We start from the raw sequence: 19,319 nt of genomic DNA, 5'->3' as shown, positions 1-19,319 counted from the left end.
ACGTTAATTACTTTTATTTGATTTTTATTATCTAATAAACTTCCATTCAATTCGTGGCAACCTAAATTAATGTTTGCCTTCTTGAATCACCGAAGACCCTGTAACCGGATAATCTACAGACACAATTAGGAAGGGAATCCTGGAACCTGTGGCGTGTTTCTCAGCTCCACATGGAGAGTTATAAACCAAGTGTGGGGGTACTTAACAAGGATATGATTATTCTCAGCAAATCCTCAGAGACCTTCCATTTTTGAGAATATTCATTGGATTAATGGATTAACCATGAGGAAAATAAGCTGTCATTAGAGATGTCATTAGTACGGACATAAAGATGATTTTGGACAGAGTGATCTAGGATGGATTATCTAATGCATCTGTGGGAGATTTTCCACAATGAATGTGACTCATACATTCAAGTAAACACACTTTAATTGTTAAAGCTAAACTTTAGTTGAAGGCGTCTTTTTCCCATGTACTGCTTGCAGTATATTACAAAACTATCCTCCAGGGGGCGCTGTACTTTCAGCACGGCTCTGACTCCTCAGACTGGCTCTTCCATCCAGATCCAAGGCAGGTCATCAGACTTCAAATTCCTGGGTGCAGAAGTTCTCGGCCCTAACACAACTTTCACATCGGAAAGTTATTTCTGAATTTGGGGCTAGACTAATGCATCTTGGAATGGTTAAAGTGGCTGTGGGCACAAAAGGACCAGTGTGCTTCGAGGGGGACTGACGATTTCTTCAACAGTCCTTCCGACAGACCATGGTCACAGTCAGACCTTCAGGGCTTTCTGGAGGTAGAACTGTGAGTGCTGGCACCCTGCAGACAATCTCGTGTGGGCTGGATAAGGCCACGTGGCTCACAAGAGCACACCGACCCTCTTTCCCACACGGGACATACACAGCCAATTCCCGTCTGTTTTTAAATGGATTGTCATGTAGGCATTTGTAATCCCATGTGGCCCAGGAGCCAGCCACCTTGTGAAGGAGGCTGAGTTTATGATAAAATGGCAGACAGGAGTGTCTGGAGGCTACAGGTGTCCGTGTATGTGTCACGAGCAGGGGTATACAGTTTCTACAACTCTCAAAACTTAGTGTTGGTGCACATGCTGTGCTTCTTACAAGTGCCAGGCTCCTGAATCTGTTAAGTAACTCCAGACCTATCTCACAGGGTCTTGCAAGCATCAGTTAATACGGCTATTTGGTGCAAAGTAAGTGTTCCTTTTATAACTGGTGTGTGGTGGCAGATGATGGCTATTCTCCAGTTTAAAGTTACCGAAGGGTCTGGACTTGTGTCTCACTCTCCACAGAGAATCCATCACAGGGAACAGCTCCCTACCTTTGCTCCTATGTGTCCCTGCCTTTGGTCCTTCGTGCTTACCTGAACGCATCCGCCCTAAAGCAAACAAATAAACAAGCCTATCAGTACCCACTCCTGGAGCCAATGTGCTTCTGGTGTGTCTGCGCACAGCTGGGACGTATTATCTCCTCTGTGTGGCAGACTGCACACAATGACATACGACGGCAGAACTCGTGCAGCTTCCTGTTAGCGTGTTTCTATCATGCCCATTCTGTGTTTGTAACTCAACACAGAAGGACTGTCGATGAGAAGACCTCTGTTCAGAGAAGACCTGGTTCAAACTCAAGCTGTGATGGTCTCTACCTGATACGGGGCTGGATCTATGCTTTCTATGCCCAGGCCGATGGTCACTTTCTCTGTTGGTGAGAGGTTAGGGACATGAGTGGGTATCACTGTGCCCACACAGTGGCTCCCACAGAGTTGCTGCATGTTTCCTCTCCTAACATAGCTATTTCTGTGCCCACCACACATGCCTACCCACCAGAAGGCAGTCTTGAGGATAAGATACAGGCCAGTGTTTTTACTTTCTCATTGCGTCCAGCAGAGAGTAGAAGCAAGGATTTGTTTTTTTCTTGTGAAACCTACTCATTTTGAAAATCAGATGCTAGTCAGCAGGCATCCTAACATACCCAGTCTGGGGAAAACACATTTGTATAATCATCTTGGCTAGCTAAAGTCTGGCAGACACTTAACTGGTCAATAATTCAGCTCTGGCACCCCAGGGTGCTGCAGAGCTTGTAATGATACACCTTTCACTAGAACAGTCCCTTGCAGTAGCATGCTTGGCTTTCTCTCGTTAAAGCAAGTGGATGGACAACATTGTTTTCTTAACCAATAAGTCACACTGTTTTCCACGGTTCAAAGTTAAGCTTTTATTCAGTTTTAAATTAAAAAAATAAATTTCATTATTAAATAGTGAGATGGGTCTGACTAACATTCAGAGAGCTTGTTACTCAGGACCAGGGGCACAATTGATGGGGGAAGATCACCTAAACTAAAATTATCGGTGGTGCAGAGTTCGCGAAAAGTTCAACAGTGGCGTAATTCCAAAGAAACTAAAATACAAAGTTGTTTTTTAATCGTGTACAATGAAGGGAGAAGTGAACCACTTATTCTACTACAACCAGAAGCTACTTTCCCAGTGCCCGTCAGCGTGGCCGTTATACCACAGTGCTAATGTCATCGGGCTCGTCAGCTTTCTTTTGCCTGCTTGGCAGGGATTTCAAGTATTCAAGGTGTCTCCGGGCGTCCTCCTGATTCTGCCGCACGTAATACACCACGTACGAGATCACCATGGTGAACCAGCCAAACATGGTGACTAGCATGGCATAGTCAGTCGTCTTTTTCGGGAGGTTACAAAGGTCAGCATCGTTGGCAGCGTTGAGGAACGGTCTCCCGGCATGCTCATCCAACACGGAGGTCTTGCAAATTACATTGTGTGCTGTCTCGTGATTGGACGCCATGCTCCTCAGAACTTGCTGGAGGGTGCAGTCACAGTGCCAAGGGTTATTGGCGATTCTGGCCCTAGCCTTCAGATTATTGAAGGCATTTTTGTGCACGCTTTGAATCCTGTTGTCCGAGAGGTCCAGGGTCTGCAAGGTTTCTGCTACTCCCTTGAACGCATGTTCATCGATAAACTCGATGCCGTTTTTGGACAGGTTGAGAACCCTCAGTTGGTGGAGGTCCTTAAAAATCTCATTGGGGATCGATGTGATCTGATTGGAGTCCAGATACAGCAAAACTGTTTCAGGAGGGAGATCTCTGGGTATTTCCTTGAGATTTGCATTGCTACAGGTGACATTTAAACCTCCAGAGGAAGAGCAAAGGCAGCCTTTGGGACACATACTGGCGGAATGAAAGCACAGTATCATCAGAACAAAGCTCTGGAGGAGGAGACACATGGAGAGGGAACGGGATAGCCACAGGTCGACCAGATTCATGCTGGAATCTCAGCATAATCACGAGTCCATTCCTCATTTACTCCACGGGTTGCAACTGTTCTGACCACACTCTGGATTTCCTTCCTGGGCGGCTCAAAAGTCTGCAGTTAGCGCACAGCCTTCATCATTTCTGTCCTTGCTTGGAAACCTAAAAGAAAGGGAAGCAGATGCAATTAGCTTCTCTGTAAGGAGAGGTGTGTGGCAATTAAAAGGTGCCCTCAGGTGTTTGGCTTTCTACAGCGGCAGAAAGGTGAGTTAGGCAGGTAATTTCCGTCAGAGCCACTGGAGGTTTCCTGTGCAATGGGAATCTCCTGCTGAAATCCCCAGAGATCGGAAAAGACTCTGAACAGAGGTCAACATTTCCACATCCTATGACCTTGTTTTCAGCCAGGGCAGAATTAGAACAAACTTCTCCCATCTCTTCTTCTCCACTCCCCGACCTTTCTATGGCCATAAAATTTAATCACATCTTTTACTCTTCCTCCAGTAACAGAGGCGTTATGCAATTCAGTCCTCCTCTTGGGCAGCAACAAGGACTGATACCTATATTTGCAGGTTAATGATCATAGACAAAAATGCCTGCCATGGGCTTTGAGAAGATACTCAATTTAGAATATTGTCTCTAAAGAAACATCTGACTTGTGTTAAGAAGTGGATGGATGTCTCTGACCTTCACTGTGAGACGTTGGGGGGCAAACCAAGAGCTTCCCCTAGAACTGCTTTCTTTCTGAGCTCCGGAGACTGCACAGTACCTGGGAGGATGCTCACAACTGCGTCCCAAAGGGTTCTCTGTCTGTTTCCTAAGCAACATATCCTCTACCCAACTCAAACAAGGCACATTACTGTAATGCTTTTTTTAAATAAAAAACAAAAGAGAGATAATTAAGATATACTGACTTCTAGGACATGCCCTATAGGCTACTTGTTCTTTCACTGATGCTTGCCCATAATACACACATACATACACACTATATAAATTATTCATATACATATAATTTATATATTCTGTTATGTATGTGTATATACTGTGTGTGCATAAACAAATATGTTATTGTTAGAAGCAGCTGTGGAAATTCCCCAATAGATTTTTCTCATTCTTGTAAGTAATATATATGTTATATGTACACACACACACACACACACACACACACACACACACACACACACACACAGACCACCTTGTTAATTTTGGAAAGAAGTGTGGGAACTGCAAAACTGAACATCACTAACAATATCGTAGAGTTTCCTCAACAGCAGAGAGCAGAGGAAAGAATACTCACCGACATTCAGAACTACCTCGCAGAAGGAGTGAATGGATCTTAGTGAGATTATGTGTCCTGTCTAAGGTCAAATAGTGTGTAGGTGTAAAGTCAGGAATCCTGCCAAGGATTGCTCTGACTCATCCATCTCCCCTCTCTCCCCACTGCCCCCCACAGCTCCCTCCACTCCCATCTGTCCAGAAGTACAGGCAGGCTCCACAGAGTGCTGCTTTTAGAGATGTTCATTACTATTAAATTGTAGCCAAAACCTCTTTGGGTCTTGATCCATGTTGGGAACCTCGTGGAGCTCAACTGATGGGCCCTGAATGGTGAAGGAACCACAGTTGACTTCAGAAGCATCCTTCCAGGATGCTGGGAACAATAAGCACCTTCAGTCTCAGCAGTGAGCATCAGACACTCTTGTGCAAACATCTCTTTTATAGAGATCCCAGATGGATAAATTCCTAGGGAAATGATTCCAAATGTTACCAAACTCACAGAAAAAGATGATTAATGTGAGCTGGAAGCATCATGAACTGAGTTGTTAATCACGGAAGAATTAGACGAACAACAACAGAGTGGCGTGGATGTACTTTTGGAGCGCTGCAGGCCCAGAGTGCCAGAAAGCAAGAAGGAGGGAGACCAGCACACTGGGCAACCAGTGGCCTCCTGCCAGTCCATCAGATACGGGGAAGCAGAAAGGAAGGAGCCCCCTGTACCAAGCTCTCTGTCAACACCTCACATCTCCTTCCCTCCCATGGTCTCCACTGAAGCTACCCTGTGGCATTTGGTAATCTCTAATAATCACCTAGGTGGGAGAGAGCCCAGTGGAACAAGAAATGGAGGGGCACACAGACAAAACAGAAAGGGGCAAAAGTACAGACTGAGGATAGCAGGATGGCACAGGGAACAAGACAAAGGGTTTGCTGGTGGAAATAGAGGAAGTTCACATCAACCAAGTCATCCATCAACCCGGCGTGTATATCAGCCACAGATTAACAGAAAGGTAGCAAACTCTTTGTGGCCTTCACACTCCTGAGATTTCTAAGTTGACTGATTTCTGGATAGACAAGTTCCTTAGTTCAGAGTATGAATTCCTTGAGGTTATATTCTTGTGTCTGTCTCATTTGCAAACAACAGTAAATAGTCCGTAAGTGCTATGTGGTCCAACCTGAGTCCTTGTTGAGATCATTCCATCTGTCTAAATAGCATTACTTTGCCTTTGATTCAATATTGCAAAGACAATACCATACGTGCTATGTGGTCCAACCTGAGTCCTTGTTGAGATTATTCCATCTGTCTAACTAGCATTACTTTGCCTTTGATTCAGTCTTGCAAAGACAATTATGAAGTTGATCTGAGAACTGTACCAGGCAAGATATAGGCAGTAAGAGCTCAGTACTTATCAGGTACAGTTACTCTCACCATTTTGTATGTATGCCCACCATCTACATAGTGGCTGACCCATTGTAAGATATTAGACTCCTGTAGACTCTCTAGAATTATCATTTTTATTAGTGTTCTTTTAAAATTGTTTTTATTGAGCTATACATTTTTTTCCCACTCCCATTTCTTCCTCCCCTCTCCCCTTCAACACTACCTCTGCCCCCCATGCTACCAATTTACTCAGGAGATCTTGTCTTTTCTCCTTCACAAGTGGATCCATGTGTGTCTCTCCTAGGGCCCTCTTTGTTGTCTAGGATCACCATTTCAGTAGCCATGGTCACACGAAAGAAATGGGTCTGAATCACACTGAGGCCTCAACATAAGAGAGCAATCCATCTTGAGGTGATATCCCTTGTCCCCAGTGGGCTATCCATGCCTGGAATGCTTACTAAGAAAACTAATACAGAACACCTCTTTCTTCTACAGATGTTAGTTCCAAACAAGTGTCATATTTTTCTAACTATGACATTTGAAAAATGATGGAAAAAAAGCCTCTCGTGATTAATTAGATGGTTCAGCTACTGTGGCTTGGTTTATACCCCAATCTGGGATATAATGGCAAGATATACAGAATATGGAGAGCTGCTATGGCCTTAATATTTAAGCACTCAGATGACTTATGTGTTGAAATCTAACACCAATACAAGGGTAACACAAACATGTCTATGGTAGATCCCTTGAGGGCGGCATTAGTGTCTGTGTAAGCATTTCCAGAGAAATTCTCGTCTCTGTGCTCTGTGAGGACACACAGAGAGAAACATCTTTGAACTAGGAAATAAGCCTCCACTATCTACAAAATCTTTTGAGACCCTGATTGATCGCGGATATCCTATTTTCCAAAACCGGGAGAAGTGAACTTGTGCTACATCACAAGAGAAAGTAGGTTGACATAGTGTCCGGGAGAAACACAGCCCAGTCAAAATAGTCCATAAAGTCAGGTCATTTTCACAAGGGGGGACGGGAGGGTGTGTGATGCTGACTCACTAGTTCAAAATGATTGGCAGCATGGCATGGTCTTAATTTTTTTTGCAATGGACAACAGCTGGCAGGCAGATGAAGCTCTCAGAAAGAGATAATTATTCCCTCACCGGACATCACCTACAAAGAACGATGCTAACAGGAACGTGGAAACATGGACACCCCAATCCGTCTGGATTCAACTTTGCGGACAGACTCAGAGAGGAAGCAAGCTGTGGTGCTGGAGAAGAGGGTGGCTGCTTGCTGTCAAAATGAGAAGGACTGGAGTCACAGAGGGAAGACAGAGACAGCTACGGCAGTCACTGGCTGTCCTGGTAAAAGCAGGACTCCCTGGCCCCTGGCTGTCCTGATACAGAATTGGACTCACTGGTCACTGGCTGTCACTTTGATATGGAACTGGACCCACTGATTACTAACTGTCTCACTGATCCAGAACTGGCCTCACTGGTCATCAACTGTCCCTCTAATACGGGACTGGACTCACTGGTCATAAGCTGTCTCTCTGGCATAGAACTGGTCTCATTGATGGGACAGACTAAGTTCCAAAGCACCTTTCCTAGCTCAAAACTTCTCTGCAAATGCCAATTCACAGGACCCCATTATCTCTATTCATTTATCCTCTTGCCTGTGACAACCAGAAAAGCCATGATATTTCCAAATGTGGTGTCTAGCTGTGACTTGTTCCCATTGGAGAATCTTTTCATCCCAAGACTCATGCCTTGCTCATATTTTCTAACTACATAAGTTTGTGAGTTACAAAAATAATGCTGGGGTTGGGTGACAGCCATCAAACACCCTTTCCAGAATGAAGAAAACTAAGTCTACTTAGCAGACAGAAGACAGTTCATTCAGCATCTGACTGATTGCCCTGTCCTGTTTTCTAGTTTTTTTCTTGTGATGAAGGGATAATCAGGACTATCTGGGTAACAGAGTGTACCATTGCAGAAGAAACAGATGTACTAACTGCATTCTGACCAATGCTGCTTCCAGCCAGGAGGATTTAGTTTAAAGGGAAAAGCCACAAAACAGGAAAACCTCCAAACACACAATCTAGTAGTCAAATCGATGGGGGGAAATATCACATAATTATGTTCATTGATAATTTCTCTGTGTCAGAGAGTAAGACAATACACAAATCAAGAGGAAGATTATAACAAAGGGCTTGCATTGGTCTGCTTTTAAACTTACAGAAAAGACTTCAAAGGAGTAAGAAACTGATCCAAGAAAAGAATGGGCAAAAAAACTATATATACATATGTATATATGTATATATATATATATATATATATTATACATATAATATATGCAGATACACACAAATCACACATAACACACACATTGCATGCCATATAAACCAAAGTATATCACTACCACTGAAATTTAGTTAAGAAATCTATGATCCTTTTCAAAAACAGAAAGAACATCTACTATCAACAAACATCAAGAGACCCAGTAATACCACTTTTGGGTATATATCCAAAGGATGCTCAATCGTGCTACAAGGACATGTGCTCAACTATGTTCATAGCAGCATTGTGTGTCATAGCCAGAACCTGGAAACAACCTAAATGCCCCTCGACTGAAGAATGGATAAGGAAAATGTGGTACATTTACACAGTGGAGTACTACACAGCAGAAAAAAATGACAACTTGAATTTTGCAGGAAAATGGATGGAGCTAGAAAACATTATTTTGAGTGAGGTAACCCAGACACAAAAGACAATTATCACATGTACTCACTCATAATTGGTTTTTAAAATAAAGCAAAGAAAACCAGCCCACAAATCACAATCCCAGAGAACCTAGACAATAATGAGGACACTAAGAGAGACTTACGTAGATCTTATCTACATGGGGAGTAGAAAGTAGAAAAAGTCAAGATCTCCTGAGTAAATTGGGAACATGGAGACCTTGGGGAAGGGTTCAAGGGGAGAGGGAAGAGGCAGGGAGGGGAGCAGAGAAAAATGTAGAGCTCAATAAAAATCAATTTTAAAAAAGACAAAAAAAAAGTGAAAAGAAGAGAATGTTCTCAGCTTCTTCAGAGCGCAGAGAGCAGTGAACTCATTTTTTTCACCAGTATTACCATCCTAAATTTAGAGACAAGCTTCGCTGATGTAAGGATAGCAAAGGATGACCCCAAAATAGCTTGGTAAAGGAGGTTTTTAAAGCCGAATCACAAGTATGTACTACGTCTTTAAAAGAGGTAACCATGCAAAGGAATACACACAATTGCACTGACTCCAAGCAGACAGTGCGACCGAGCCTGCCAGAAGAAGAAGAAGAACCTGGATCCTACTCACTGCTCTGTGGTTTGCAATTCTTGTGGCGTGAAACTTTTGCAGGCACTGAAACGGGAAGAGTACAAAGGAGCCCTGGAGCAGCGAGAAAACCCACCTAACGTGGTTACTTAGCAAGTAATTGTGCTCTCCATGCAAGGGCTGCACAGCTGCAGCCCGGGAAACAAAAGCAGATCACATTTCAGGATGAAAAACTGAAAACATCAACGAGTAATCCACAAAAAACATGCAAGTGTGAGCCACACCCTGCAGCAACCAGCCTGGAGCCCCTTGATGATGTCAGCTGGGACCGATCATCCCATGAAGGGCCCCAAAGCTCCCAACCTCTGTTTCTACAGTATCCCGACCACGGCTTATCATCACTGTCTAGTTTAATAACTACGTACCTAGTACAGTTACTAGGCTACACGACCACCGAGGGTATTCAGTGTCTTACCCATTTCCACATAAGTCACGTTAGTAAAAGCATATGGAAATGAATTTGGATCTGTTCTTATTTCATCATAGACAGCTCCCATTTGACATTACATGCCCAGCATTTGTTCAGAGATACACCCATCGAACAGGATAGTAACTGAAATTCTGACCAGAGTCCTGGTAAAATGGATGTAGAGTTCCCAAGTGAGGGGTTAAGCTACCATATGACATTTGCCCAGCACATGCCATGGTAGTCTAACATCTTCAAACTTACTTGAAGGATGGCAAGGCTCATTCATCATCTTCTCCAAGAGTAGTTTATCACATAACCCTGAGAGTTGGTGGAGGAGGGTGATCTAGAATCAGAGCCAGGTCTTTTGTTTGGAGGTGGTTTTGGTGATATTTGGAGGTTGACTGGGCCCGATCCTTAATGTATAAACAGAGATGTTAAACTGGTTCCTATGGGTCAGATATAGTCACCAAAGACAAAGATGTCCTCTAAATAATCTAGTTTCCAGGGTAAAAGTGCCTTGGCAACAAGACAATATGGCATAATCCTGAATCTTAGGTTTAGATGTGTGGACATCTGGAATTCATATGGTCCCAGAGTCATGGAATCATAGAGTGGGTCTGTGTCACAGAGAAGTCTCAGGAAAGAATTAAGTTAAGCGACCATGAATCTTGCCATCCATTTGTCCTCCCAAGAACAGTTGCTATCTCACCTGATCCGGGAGTGGAGTGGGTAGAACAGAGAGAAGAAAAAAATTCCTCATTCCTCTTTAGTTTGAAACAAAACTGTTTGGTCAAAAGTCACACCCCTATATTCAAAGAGTCTGAAATTTAATATTAAGCTGGGGGTGTCACCCCAACCTTCTAACACCCCTATATCTGTTAGGAAATATTTCTAACAAGAAGTCTTGGATGACTGGAAGCCCCTGGCCTAGCAGTTGCCCTGGCTTGGACTCCAACTCCCAGCCTGCCAAGCGCTGACCCCTCCTTAGGGAGGGTCAGGACCATTCCCCCAGGCTGGCTTGCGCCAGAAAGAAGAACACTTGGCTCTTGGGTTTGTGTGGATTCCTCTCTCTCTCTCTCTCTCTCTCTCTCTCTCTCTCTCTCTCTCTCTCTTGCTATGCTTTCCTGGCCACCCGAGAGTGCAACATTTATTAAACATGGGTATTTTAATTTGGCTTATCGGGCCTGATTGAATTTCTTTGTGCCAGCAGAGCGACTCGTCTTAGGAAATATTCCTAACAGAAAGAATGTGGAGAAAAGTTGAATATAAGATTCAATGTTTTGATTAATCTTCTAGAATAAATTTGTACTTTGGTTTAAATTAAGTTTGTTATGTAAAATGATGGTAAGGTTATCTACTACCTTACTCTAATCATGAAACTATCGGGTTGAGCGGTGTTCTCATTCAGAGGCTGAGAACAATCAAATGGATGGAGATTAAGGGAACGCTGGAGGAGAAAGTGGAATCACATTTTCCCAGGGATGTACAAAGATCCTGACAACTCTCCAGCAGCAACTGTGGCCCTGACATGATGAGCAAATAAAGGCTTGTGTAGGTTACAGCCTGTCTGTGGTGAACCTGCTCGGTATCATACACAGAACCTGAGTCCAGAGTTTCAGCCTTGGTGGAGTCAAATATCATAGCATTCTATACTAGTGGCCAATCATGTCCCTCTGTTTCCTGTTCCTCTAACTCCACAGAAAGAGGAAACGCTAGCCTAGATGTATTTTGTCTCTACGCAACTGCTATGTGTTGTAAAAATGATGGTGGCAGAAGGGGAGGGAAGAAGACGACTCTCAGAACAGAGCACAGGCTACAGACAGGCTCCAGGACAGAGCTTGGGTTACAGGTATCTCTCAACACCGGACTCAGATCCCCGATCCGCTCAGCTCAGAACCTGGATTTCAGAAATCATGAAAGGAAGAACTAAAAAATTCCATCCCCCAAGACAGAATCTGGATCTTAGATGTCCCTCAGGACAGCAGATAGACCCTGATGTCCCCCCAGATAAAACCTGGAATCCCAGGTGTTCCCAGATAAGAATTGGGTCTCCACATATCATCAGGACAGAATCGGGATCTCAGATGTCCCCCAGGATAGAACTCTTACCTCAGAAGTCTTCAGGACAGATGTCCCTTAGGCTAGTTCCCATCCACTATGCGTCTGATTTGTGTCTCTCCTTTCATTCCTGTTTCCATTACCGAGAATATGTAAATAAAAGCGCTGTTTTAATATCAAAGCAGCTCTCTGAATCTCTTGACAAAGTCTGGTAAAGCCGAGACTACATAATCTCACCTTCTCTGGCGAGGCCCTCATAGTCCTCTCTGACATCACAATGGCATGAGACCCACCTGCTCTTGTTCCAGTTAGGTGCACTACAGCTTTATCCTGCCTAAAGCCCACATCACAGCATCTATCTTGTGCTGGCTGGTTTTGATACAAGCTAGAATTTCCAGAGAGGAAGGAGCCTCCGTAGAGGAAATGCTTCCATAAGATCCAGCTGTAGGGCATTTTCTTAACTAGTGATTGATGGAAAAGGGTTGATTGATTGAGGTGCTGGGTTCTATAAAAAAAGTAGATTGAGCAAGCCAGTAAGCAGCACCGCTCCAAGGCCTCTGCATCAGCTCCACCTCCAGATTCTTGCCCCGTTTGAGTTCCTGTCCTGACTTCCTGACTCAGATGTGGAAGTGTAGGCTAAACAAACCCTTTCCTCACCAATCTGCTTTGGGTCATGGTGTCATCACAGCAATAGAAACTCTAACTAGCTCACATCTTTAATTGAAACGTAGAGAAAGTAGGCAAACATTGGCTCTTTGGAACATTGTGCCTCCTCCCTACATGAGCTAAGAGTCACACTGCTCAGAAGGGTTTCATATCTCTTCTTGTCCATGAATCCACTGGAAAAAAAAACAAAATGAGTCCAAGACTCTTTTTTTTTTCCAACTAGAAATTTTTTTTCTGCTGTGGGTTCAGAGCACAGGGCAAAGATATTCCCATGTCTTGACTAATATCCATAATTATTATACAGCACGCCGTAAATTTATGAGATTAAGTGGGAGCCCATCCACCTTGGCTTTTCTCTGCTTCTCTATTATTACTTCTCAGCATGTTCTTATATAGCTTCAGTAGCGAGAGCTTTGGAAACTTTTAAAATGTAATCTCCAGAAATTAAGCTCTCAATGTCTCATCAGAGGGCAGGTTGCTTGAAGGTCACTTTTACAAAGACCTAACTGACGCTGGATTCAGATGTAGCTCTGCAGTGAAAAGTGACGATTTCCTTTTTAAAATATCTTATCCTTCTTAACCCTGTCCCCTTTCTACTCTGTATTAAATTGACAATAGTCACTGACTCGGGAGAGAAAGCATGGGACTGAGATCCCAAAACAGGGCCTTCACTTGGTTTCAAATCTCAGCTCCACAAGAAGCAGTGTCCATCCATCTAACAAGTCACATACTCCCATATTGCAGATGCTTTAGTACTGACCCAATACACCAAGGATAAACCCAAAAATCAACAGCATCGGCCTCGGTGCTGCCAGAGTTTCCAGGCTATTGGGCAAAGTTCAAGGGAAGGATGTTCCCAGAAGTCCTTAATCAGTAAAGAAGACTCCCTGTCTTAGATTTCAGTAGTGGTGACAAAAAATAACACATAATTTTGTTGGAGAATTTCAGCTCTTATACCTAAAAGAAATGGTTTGTACCTCATTCATGTCAGGACAAGCTCACCACCTGGCTCCACTTGAGGTGAAGGAACTACACTAACACAAAACTGGAAGCATCTCGAATGAACTGTTAGAGCAGAGGGACAAACACAGAGCGACAGAGGAGGTCACAGCAGCGGCAACAGGAAGACAGGACACACAGCTTCCAGAAGGGAGTGCTACTTTGCAAAGACAGCAGGGGGAGGGGAACAGAGGGAGGAGACAGGACACAGGCTTCCTACTTAACAAAGAGCTAAAAACTAGGTGTTACTTGAAGAGCTGGGGAAACCTGAGCGTGCAATCTGTGTTTGAGATGCTATTGCAGTAACTTACACTTTCCTGGGCTTCATGATGGTGTGCGTCCACATGCATGCACATGCACACCTGTGCACACACACATACACATACACACACTTGTTCACTATAACTGCTGGAGCATTTTTCTTGACAAGGAAGTCACTCGGGAGATGATGATTTTATGCAATTTCCATGGATTTATTTTGTACTTTGATTTTTAAAAAGGTTAAAAAAACCAACTAGAAACAGGACTTACAAGATGGCTCAGCTGGCCAAAGTTCTAGTCATCAAGTGCAAGACTGAGTTCAGTCTCTAGAACACCAACATTGGGAAAGAGAGAAAGCCAACCTCTGAAAGTCTCTCTTTGGCCTCTACATGCTCACTTTGACATGCTCACAAACATGCTTAACAACTATAAAAGCCTTGAAAACCATAATTCATTTCAATACCCACCGTAACAAATTGACTAAATAAATATGGTGTATAAAAAAAAAAAACCTGAAACAATCTGTACCTTAAAATTTCAGATATGTATCACTGAGGAAAAAGTCTGAATGAATGACCACCTGGGAAAGAAACAGGAAGAAAGCACATGCAAATGCACACATGGCTATACACACACAACACAGATGTCCATACATGAACTCATACAATGGACTCATAAACTTTCACAAAGCAGTATATATGCACATATGATCAAATGCCCACACATACATATAAACATGTATACAGACACACTTGTATAACACATACATGCATTGGCACATGTATATATAAACTTGCAGGTGCACATGCATGCATGGGCACAAACATACCCATGCATGGACAAATCTGCAGACAGACAGACACACACACACACACACACACACACACACACACACAGACTGGTAAGAGCTTTCAAAGGATGATTGAACACTAACAATTGTTAATGCTTACATGTTCAGGAGAAGGCTATGGTAGCTAAGTTATGTTGTAAACATTTGCCATGAAGATGATTAGAATCCAAACAATAAAGAAAAGGATTGGCCTATCAGTCCTGATTGCTAGCCTCATCTCCTTAAGGACCTACAAAGGATAAACATGCCCAGGAGGCATAGTTATCCTTACCAACTAGCCACCCTGGACAGTTTAAACTTTCTGAATCTTAAATAAGTATATAGGAGATGGTACAGGCCTGAATCTATGCAAATCCAGGTTCCTCTCTCAGTTCCCATTCCAGGTGAAGTCCCAGGACAAGTCAATGTTCTCGTCTCAGATCTTACTCCACAAAGGAATATATTCCCTACTTCATTCTCACAGGCACCAGTGGAGCAGTGTGAGGCCAGACCAACTTTGCGTTTTCAAAGGGTTCCATAGGATTCCAAGTGTCTATGAGTTGTATCAGATGAATATCCTAAAGTCATCCTTTTGGTTTTGAGAATAACGGTGGACCCCAGTCCTTTAGAATTTCTGAGACTCAACATCATATTAACACATAACCCAGATTTACTCAAACACAAGAGCCCCTGCCGGAGAGTCCCCATACAGTATTGTGTTCACACAGTACTACACTCTGAATTCAAAATGAACAGAATGGCACCAATACTGCCAATGCTACAGCTCCTGCTGGTGACGACCTTACTTCACCAACAAGCTCTCAGGGAGTGTGAGGTGAAGAGCTTGCACGGGGGATTCCAGTCACACACTTGGTCAGTACCAATCTTCAGTACTACTGCGAGAAACACCCACCCCACTAAGGCCCACCCAGGCAGAGATGAGAAAATGACAACCTGTGGCTATCATTGAGGGTTGGTGGTTAACTAAAGCGATGTCCCTTGATTGACACAATCCATGCCTCTAATAATGACAATAAAAGGGTTCTTGCTTTGTAAATTTTATACTTCGCCACTTCCTCATCTTTCATTGAGTATTTACAATCCTAGCTCGTGGGCAGAAGAGGAGTTCAAGGTGACCCTTGCCAACATTCTGAGTTTGAAGTCACATAAGACCTTGCCCAAACAAACAAATAAAAATGTCCGCAAAGCTTTGTGTGTATCTGATGGATATATGAATTCAGGCCTGTAATCTCAATTACTCAGAGATGCTGAGGACGGATGATCACAAACTTAAGGTCACCCCAGGCTACAGAATGAGTACAAAGCCAGCCCATCTAACTTAGAGAAACTGTATCAAGTTAAAACGTGAAAATCGAGCTGTAGCTGTAACTCAGAGTGAGTGCCCAGCACTCAGCATCATTCCTTAGTCAACCAACTCATCACCGACAAAAATTTCTAAAGTAAAAAGAGCCTTGGACTCAGACATGACTTAGGGTCTGAATTTGTTATCCAACTACCGGCTAGTTATCAGGGAGTTAGAGTACTTTGCTAGTAGTTTGGAGATCTCCACATTTCCCCCTGTAAAATGAGTTCAGAAATACATATTTCTAAAGTGTATTCCTCATTCTATAGTAGCCACAACCCTTTGCAATGTGCCATTAGGTCTGTTCCTGTCCAGGGAGAGACTCTTGAATCTACCTAGCTAAAGATTTGCTTTGGCTACACCAGCAAGCAGAACTGACAGAGTTACAGGGATGATTTTGAGTCCCTCTGAAAGACCGTCTGTAGCTTGCTTTGCTCCCAAGGACCCTGCCAAGACACACATTAACACACTCCATGGAGCCTGCTGGATGATGGAAGGCCAAGTGACATGGATGTCAACTGTTCCACCTGAGGTTTTGAAGTTTGAGCTATTTCTGCTTCATACATATGAGAAAGCCTGGGTCATCAAATGCAGCTATTTAATCTTTAGGTGACCCGTCTGGGTGAGTCATAGAGAACCAAGCTACTCACACCTGTGAATGACATGTGCCTTTTGGATATTTTATTGTGTAGCTAATAGATACACAAGACCATCTCCCAACTAAATATCTTAATATATTTGTCCCTTATTGCATGCACGGTCGGTACTTGCTTACCACCAACAGCTAATAAGTGTACGCTCTTTAACAAAGTGTGACAGAGTCCCCATTCACAAGTGCTGTCATTGCACAGCGCTGAAGGACACCAGCAATTCCACTGTCATTAGAAAACAAATTACTTAATTCTATTTGCTGACCATCACAGTCAATAATATTCTGGGTTGTTATGGTAACCTCTGAGCAGTCCAGAAAATCCTGACACGTAGATGAAAGATATTCATGCCATCTGAAGGTCAAGCTTGAATAGCAAATTGAAATGCTGTTTCCTCATGCATCCCTGATGTCTAGAACGCCGGGTGATGGGGAAACATGCACCTTATTCAGGCTCAGGACTAAGAGATTTGGGGTCAGACTCTCCAAACTCCAGTTCCTTCATGGTACTTGCCCTGATCCCCCTGTGTGTGAGCAGAGAGCCATAGAAGCCTTTACCATTTCTGCGTTTTATAATAAGTGAGATTATTGAGATAAGACACCTGAGCAGAACCTGGATCTCGTCTGTGGACAATAAATCTGACTTCTGTGCCTTTGCTGAGCTGTTTCTGTTTCCAATGTGATCTTGGAAATGGAGCCTATGTTTCTCTCCAGCTCTCAGTTCATCCTACAAACAGACAATGTCAAAGGAAGCAAAGATTATAGAAATTCAGTGGGGATTTAACGTCGTGTCTTGGTGGTCCTACGATACACAAGTGCCATAAATAATAACCTTGTATCAATTCAGGACTCATTGTGACCAGGCATCTGGCCTGAAGTCTCATCTCCAACTAAACAGAGTCCTTTCCTTGGCACCGTGGAAACTCATGGAGTTCTCTCCCATTTGTACTTTGGTCATTTCCTTTCCATGAATTTTATCCAGGGCTGCAAGCTCGTGTGATTCTCTCTGAAGCACCCAAACGAAGCAGAGACCGAAATCTGTTCCTGACCCCAATCAGGCAGGAGTAGGGAAGTCACGTTTCCCAGCTGACCCATCCACCACCTGTTCTTCCTAATCAGGGAAGAGGCAAGGAAGCGAGTGAGGGCCTGGCATGGAGGCGGAGAACATGAACGGCACATAAGAAGGAGCAGGAGCAGCGGAAGAGCCCAGGAGCATCTCATATTCAAAGCAGTCCTTCTGCTTTCCAAACCACCACTCACCACATTGAACTGAAAGCCTCCGATCTGCCTGCAGAAGCCACTGGCATAAAACCATCACAGACAGCTACACGACGTCCCTTTGATTTCAGATTCACGTTTTCATTTTGCTGAGCACCTGCATGCGTATTTAAAACCCCCACCTTCTCTGTGATTGCCTGGAGGATCATGGGAGGTCAAAGTTGATCTGATAGGTTCCATTTTGTGATGTACACTTTCAAAGAAGCTGAAGTTCTTAAAGATAATACAGAGTGTAAACCCTCGGATTGATAACCCTGGCCAGGGCATTCACAGTGCTGCCAGTGGGCCTTTGGTGCTGACAGGAGGGTCACAGAAGGCCACTGCTGCTTACCTACAATTGCAGTGGGCTCACGAAGGAGTCATTTTTAGGTCAGTGCCATGGGTCCTCTCCCATGCCTCACTTTTATTATCTCAGGTCAATATAGATGCAATGTTCCAAGCAAAAACCATTATTTGCTAGAATGAATTCCCCAAAATCCAAAAAGGAAATGCGATCTGAGATTATTATCACCTACGGCCTGTGCACTGCATCAAAGCCTGACTGGGAAATGCATGGCCCTGAGTTGGCATGAGTCTCCTCTGGGAAGTACCCGGAAAAATTAACAGCTACCCTGGGAGCTGGCTTTGTCAACAACACACCAAATAAAACTTTCCAAGTCCTTTTAATTGTCTTCCTGAAGCAGTGAGAGGTTCCCTGTCTCCTTGCTCAGGTGTAATGGAACAGTTCTTGCATTTTCCTGGGCCCTCTACTGAAAACCAATCAGCAGGTGAGAGAGAGAGAGAGAGAGAGAGAGAGAGAGAGAGAGAGAGAGAGAGAGAGCAGGAAAAGGTGGCAGAAATCTGTTCAGGGGAAGCTGAGAGACCAGGAGAGGGAGCAAGACATGGCAGTGAATCCCCATCCTGTCTCCTCTGAATGCTTGCGTGAGCTCTAAAAGCAGACCATCAGTACTAACACCCTGTTCTAAATTTCACTGCATGTGGTATAGTTGCACAAAAATGTGGAGAAAGGGAAGGATGGAGAGCTACTAATTGAGAGCCATTCTTCATGCAATTATGTTCAAAATAAAAACAGAGAGCCTAGCACACCAGGAAACGGAGGTGGCAGGGTCCTCAGGAAGGCTGGTATCTGGCCAGATGGAATTTGCATGTTCTGGAATGGCCATCTCCCTTCTGCTGGCCTCTCCACTTCTCCAGCACAGATTCCTTTGTTTTCCTTCTGCAGCTTTACCTCTTGGTTGGCTCACAGAAGTCGAGTCTACGTAAGGAAGCAGAGTGCCAAAGCTACCTTACGGAGCCAACAGGGGTTTGGCCAGGTGCAGCTGTCTTATTTTTACCCTGAGTCACAGCTTGTGAGGATGAGAAAAATGCATCTGGCATAATCTCCCAGACTCCCCCAGTTACGAACATCGGGCTGCGGAGCACGGCACACAGAACTCCTCTTTCCCTTTCTTTCCTGTTTTGAGTTCAACAATTCCTAAAGTCACAGATGGGAAGTTTGGACAGAGCA

At 43.8% G+C, this 19,319-nt stretch overlaps 1 protein-coding gene across 1 annotated transcript; it reads right to left on the bottom strand.

The window, feature by feature from the left end:
• Positions 1 to 2,519: 2,519 nt before the first annotated feature.
• Positions 2,520 to 3,299, bottom strand: Lrrc3b (leucine rich repeat containing 3B). The gene has a single exon (XM_038309507.1). It carries the CDS (start codon positions 3,297 to 3,299, stop codon positions 2,520 to 2,522), a length of 780 nt encoding a protein of 259 aa, XP_038165435.1.
• Between the last annotated feature and the right edge of the window lie 16,020 nt (positions 3,300 to 19,319).

This window comes from Arvicola amphibius, chromosome 12 (genome assembly GCF_903992535.2).
Source record: "Arvicola amphibius chromosome 12, mArvAmp1.2, whole genome shotgun sequence".
Lineage (NCBI taxonomy): Eukaryota > Metazoa > Chordata > Mammalia > Rodentia > Cricetidae > Arvicola > Arvicola amphibius.
The sequence above is the reverse complement of the archived record's forward strand: the minus strand, read 5'-3'. Positions and strand labels throughout refer to the sequence as shown.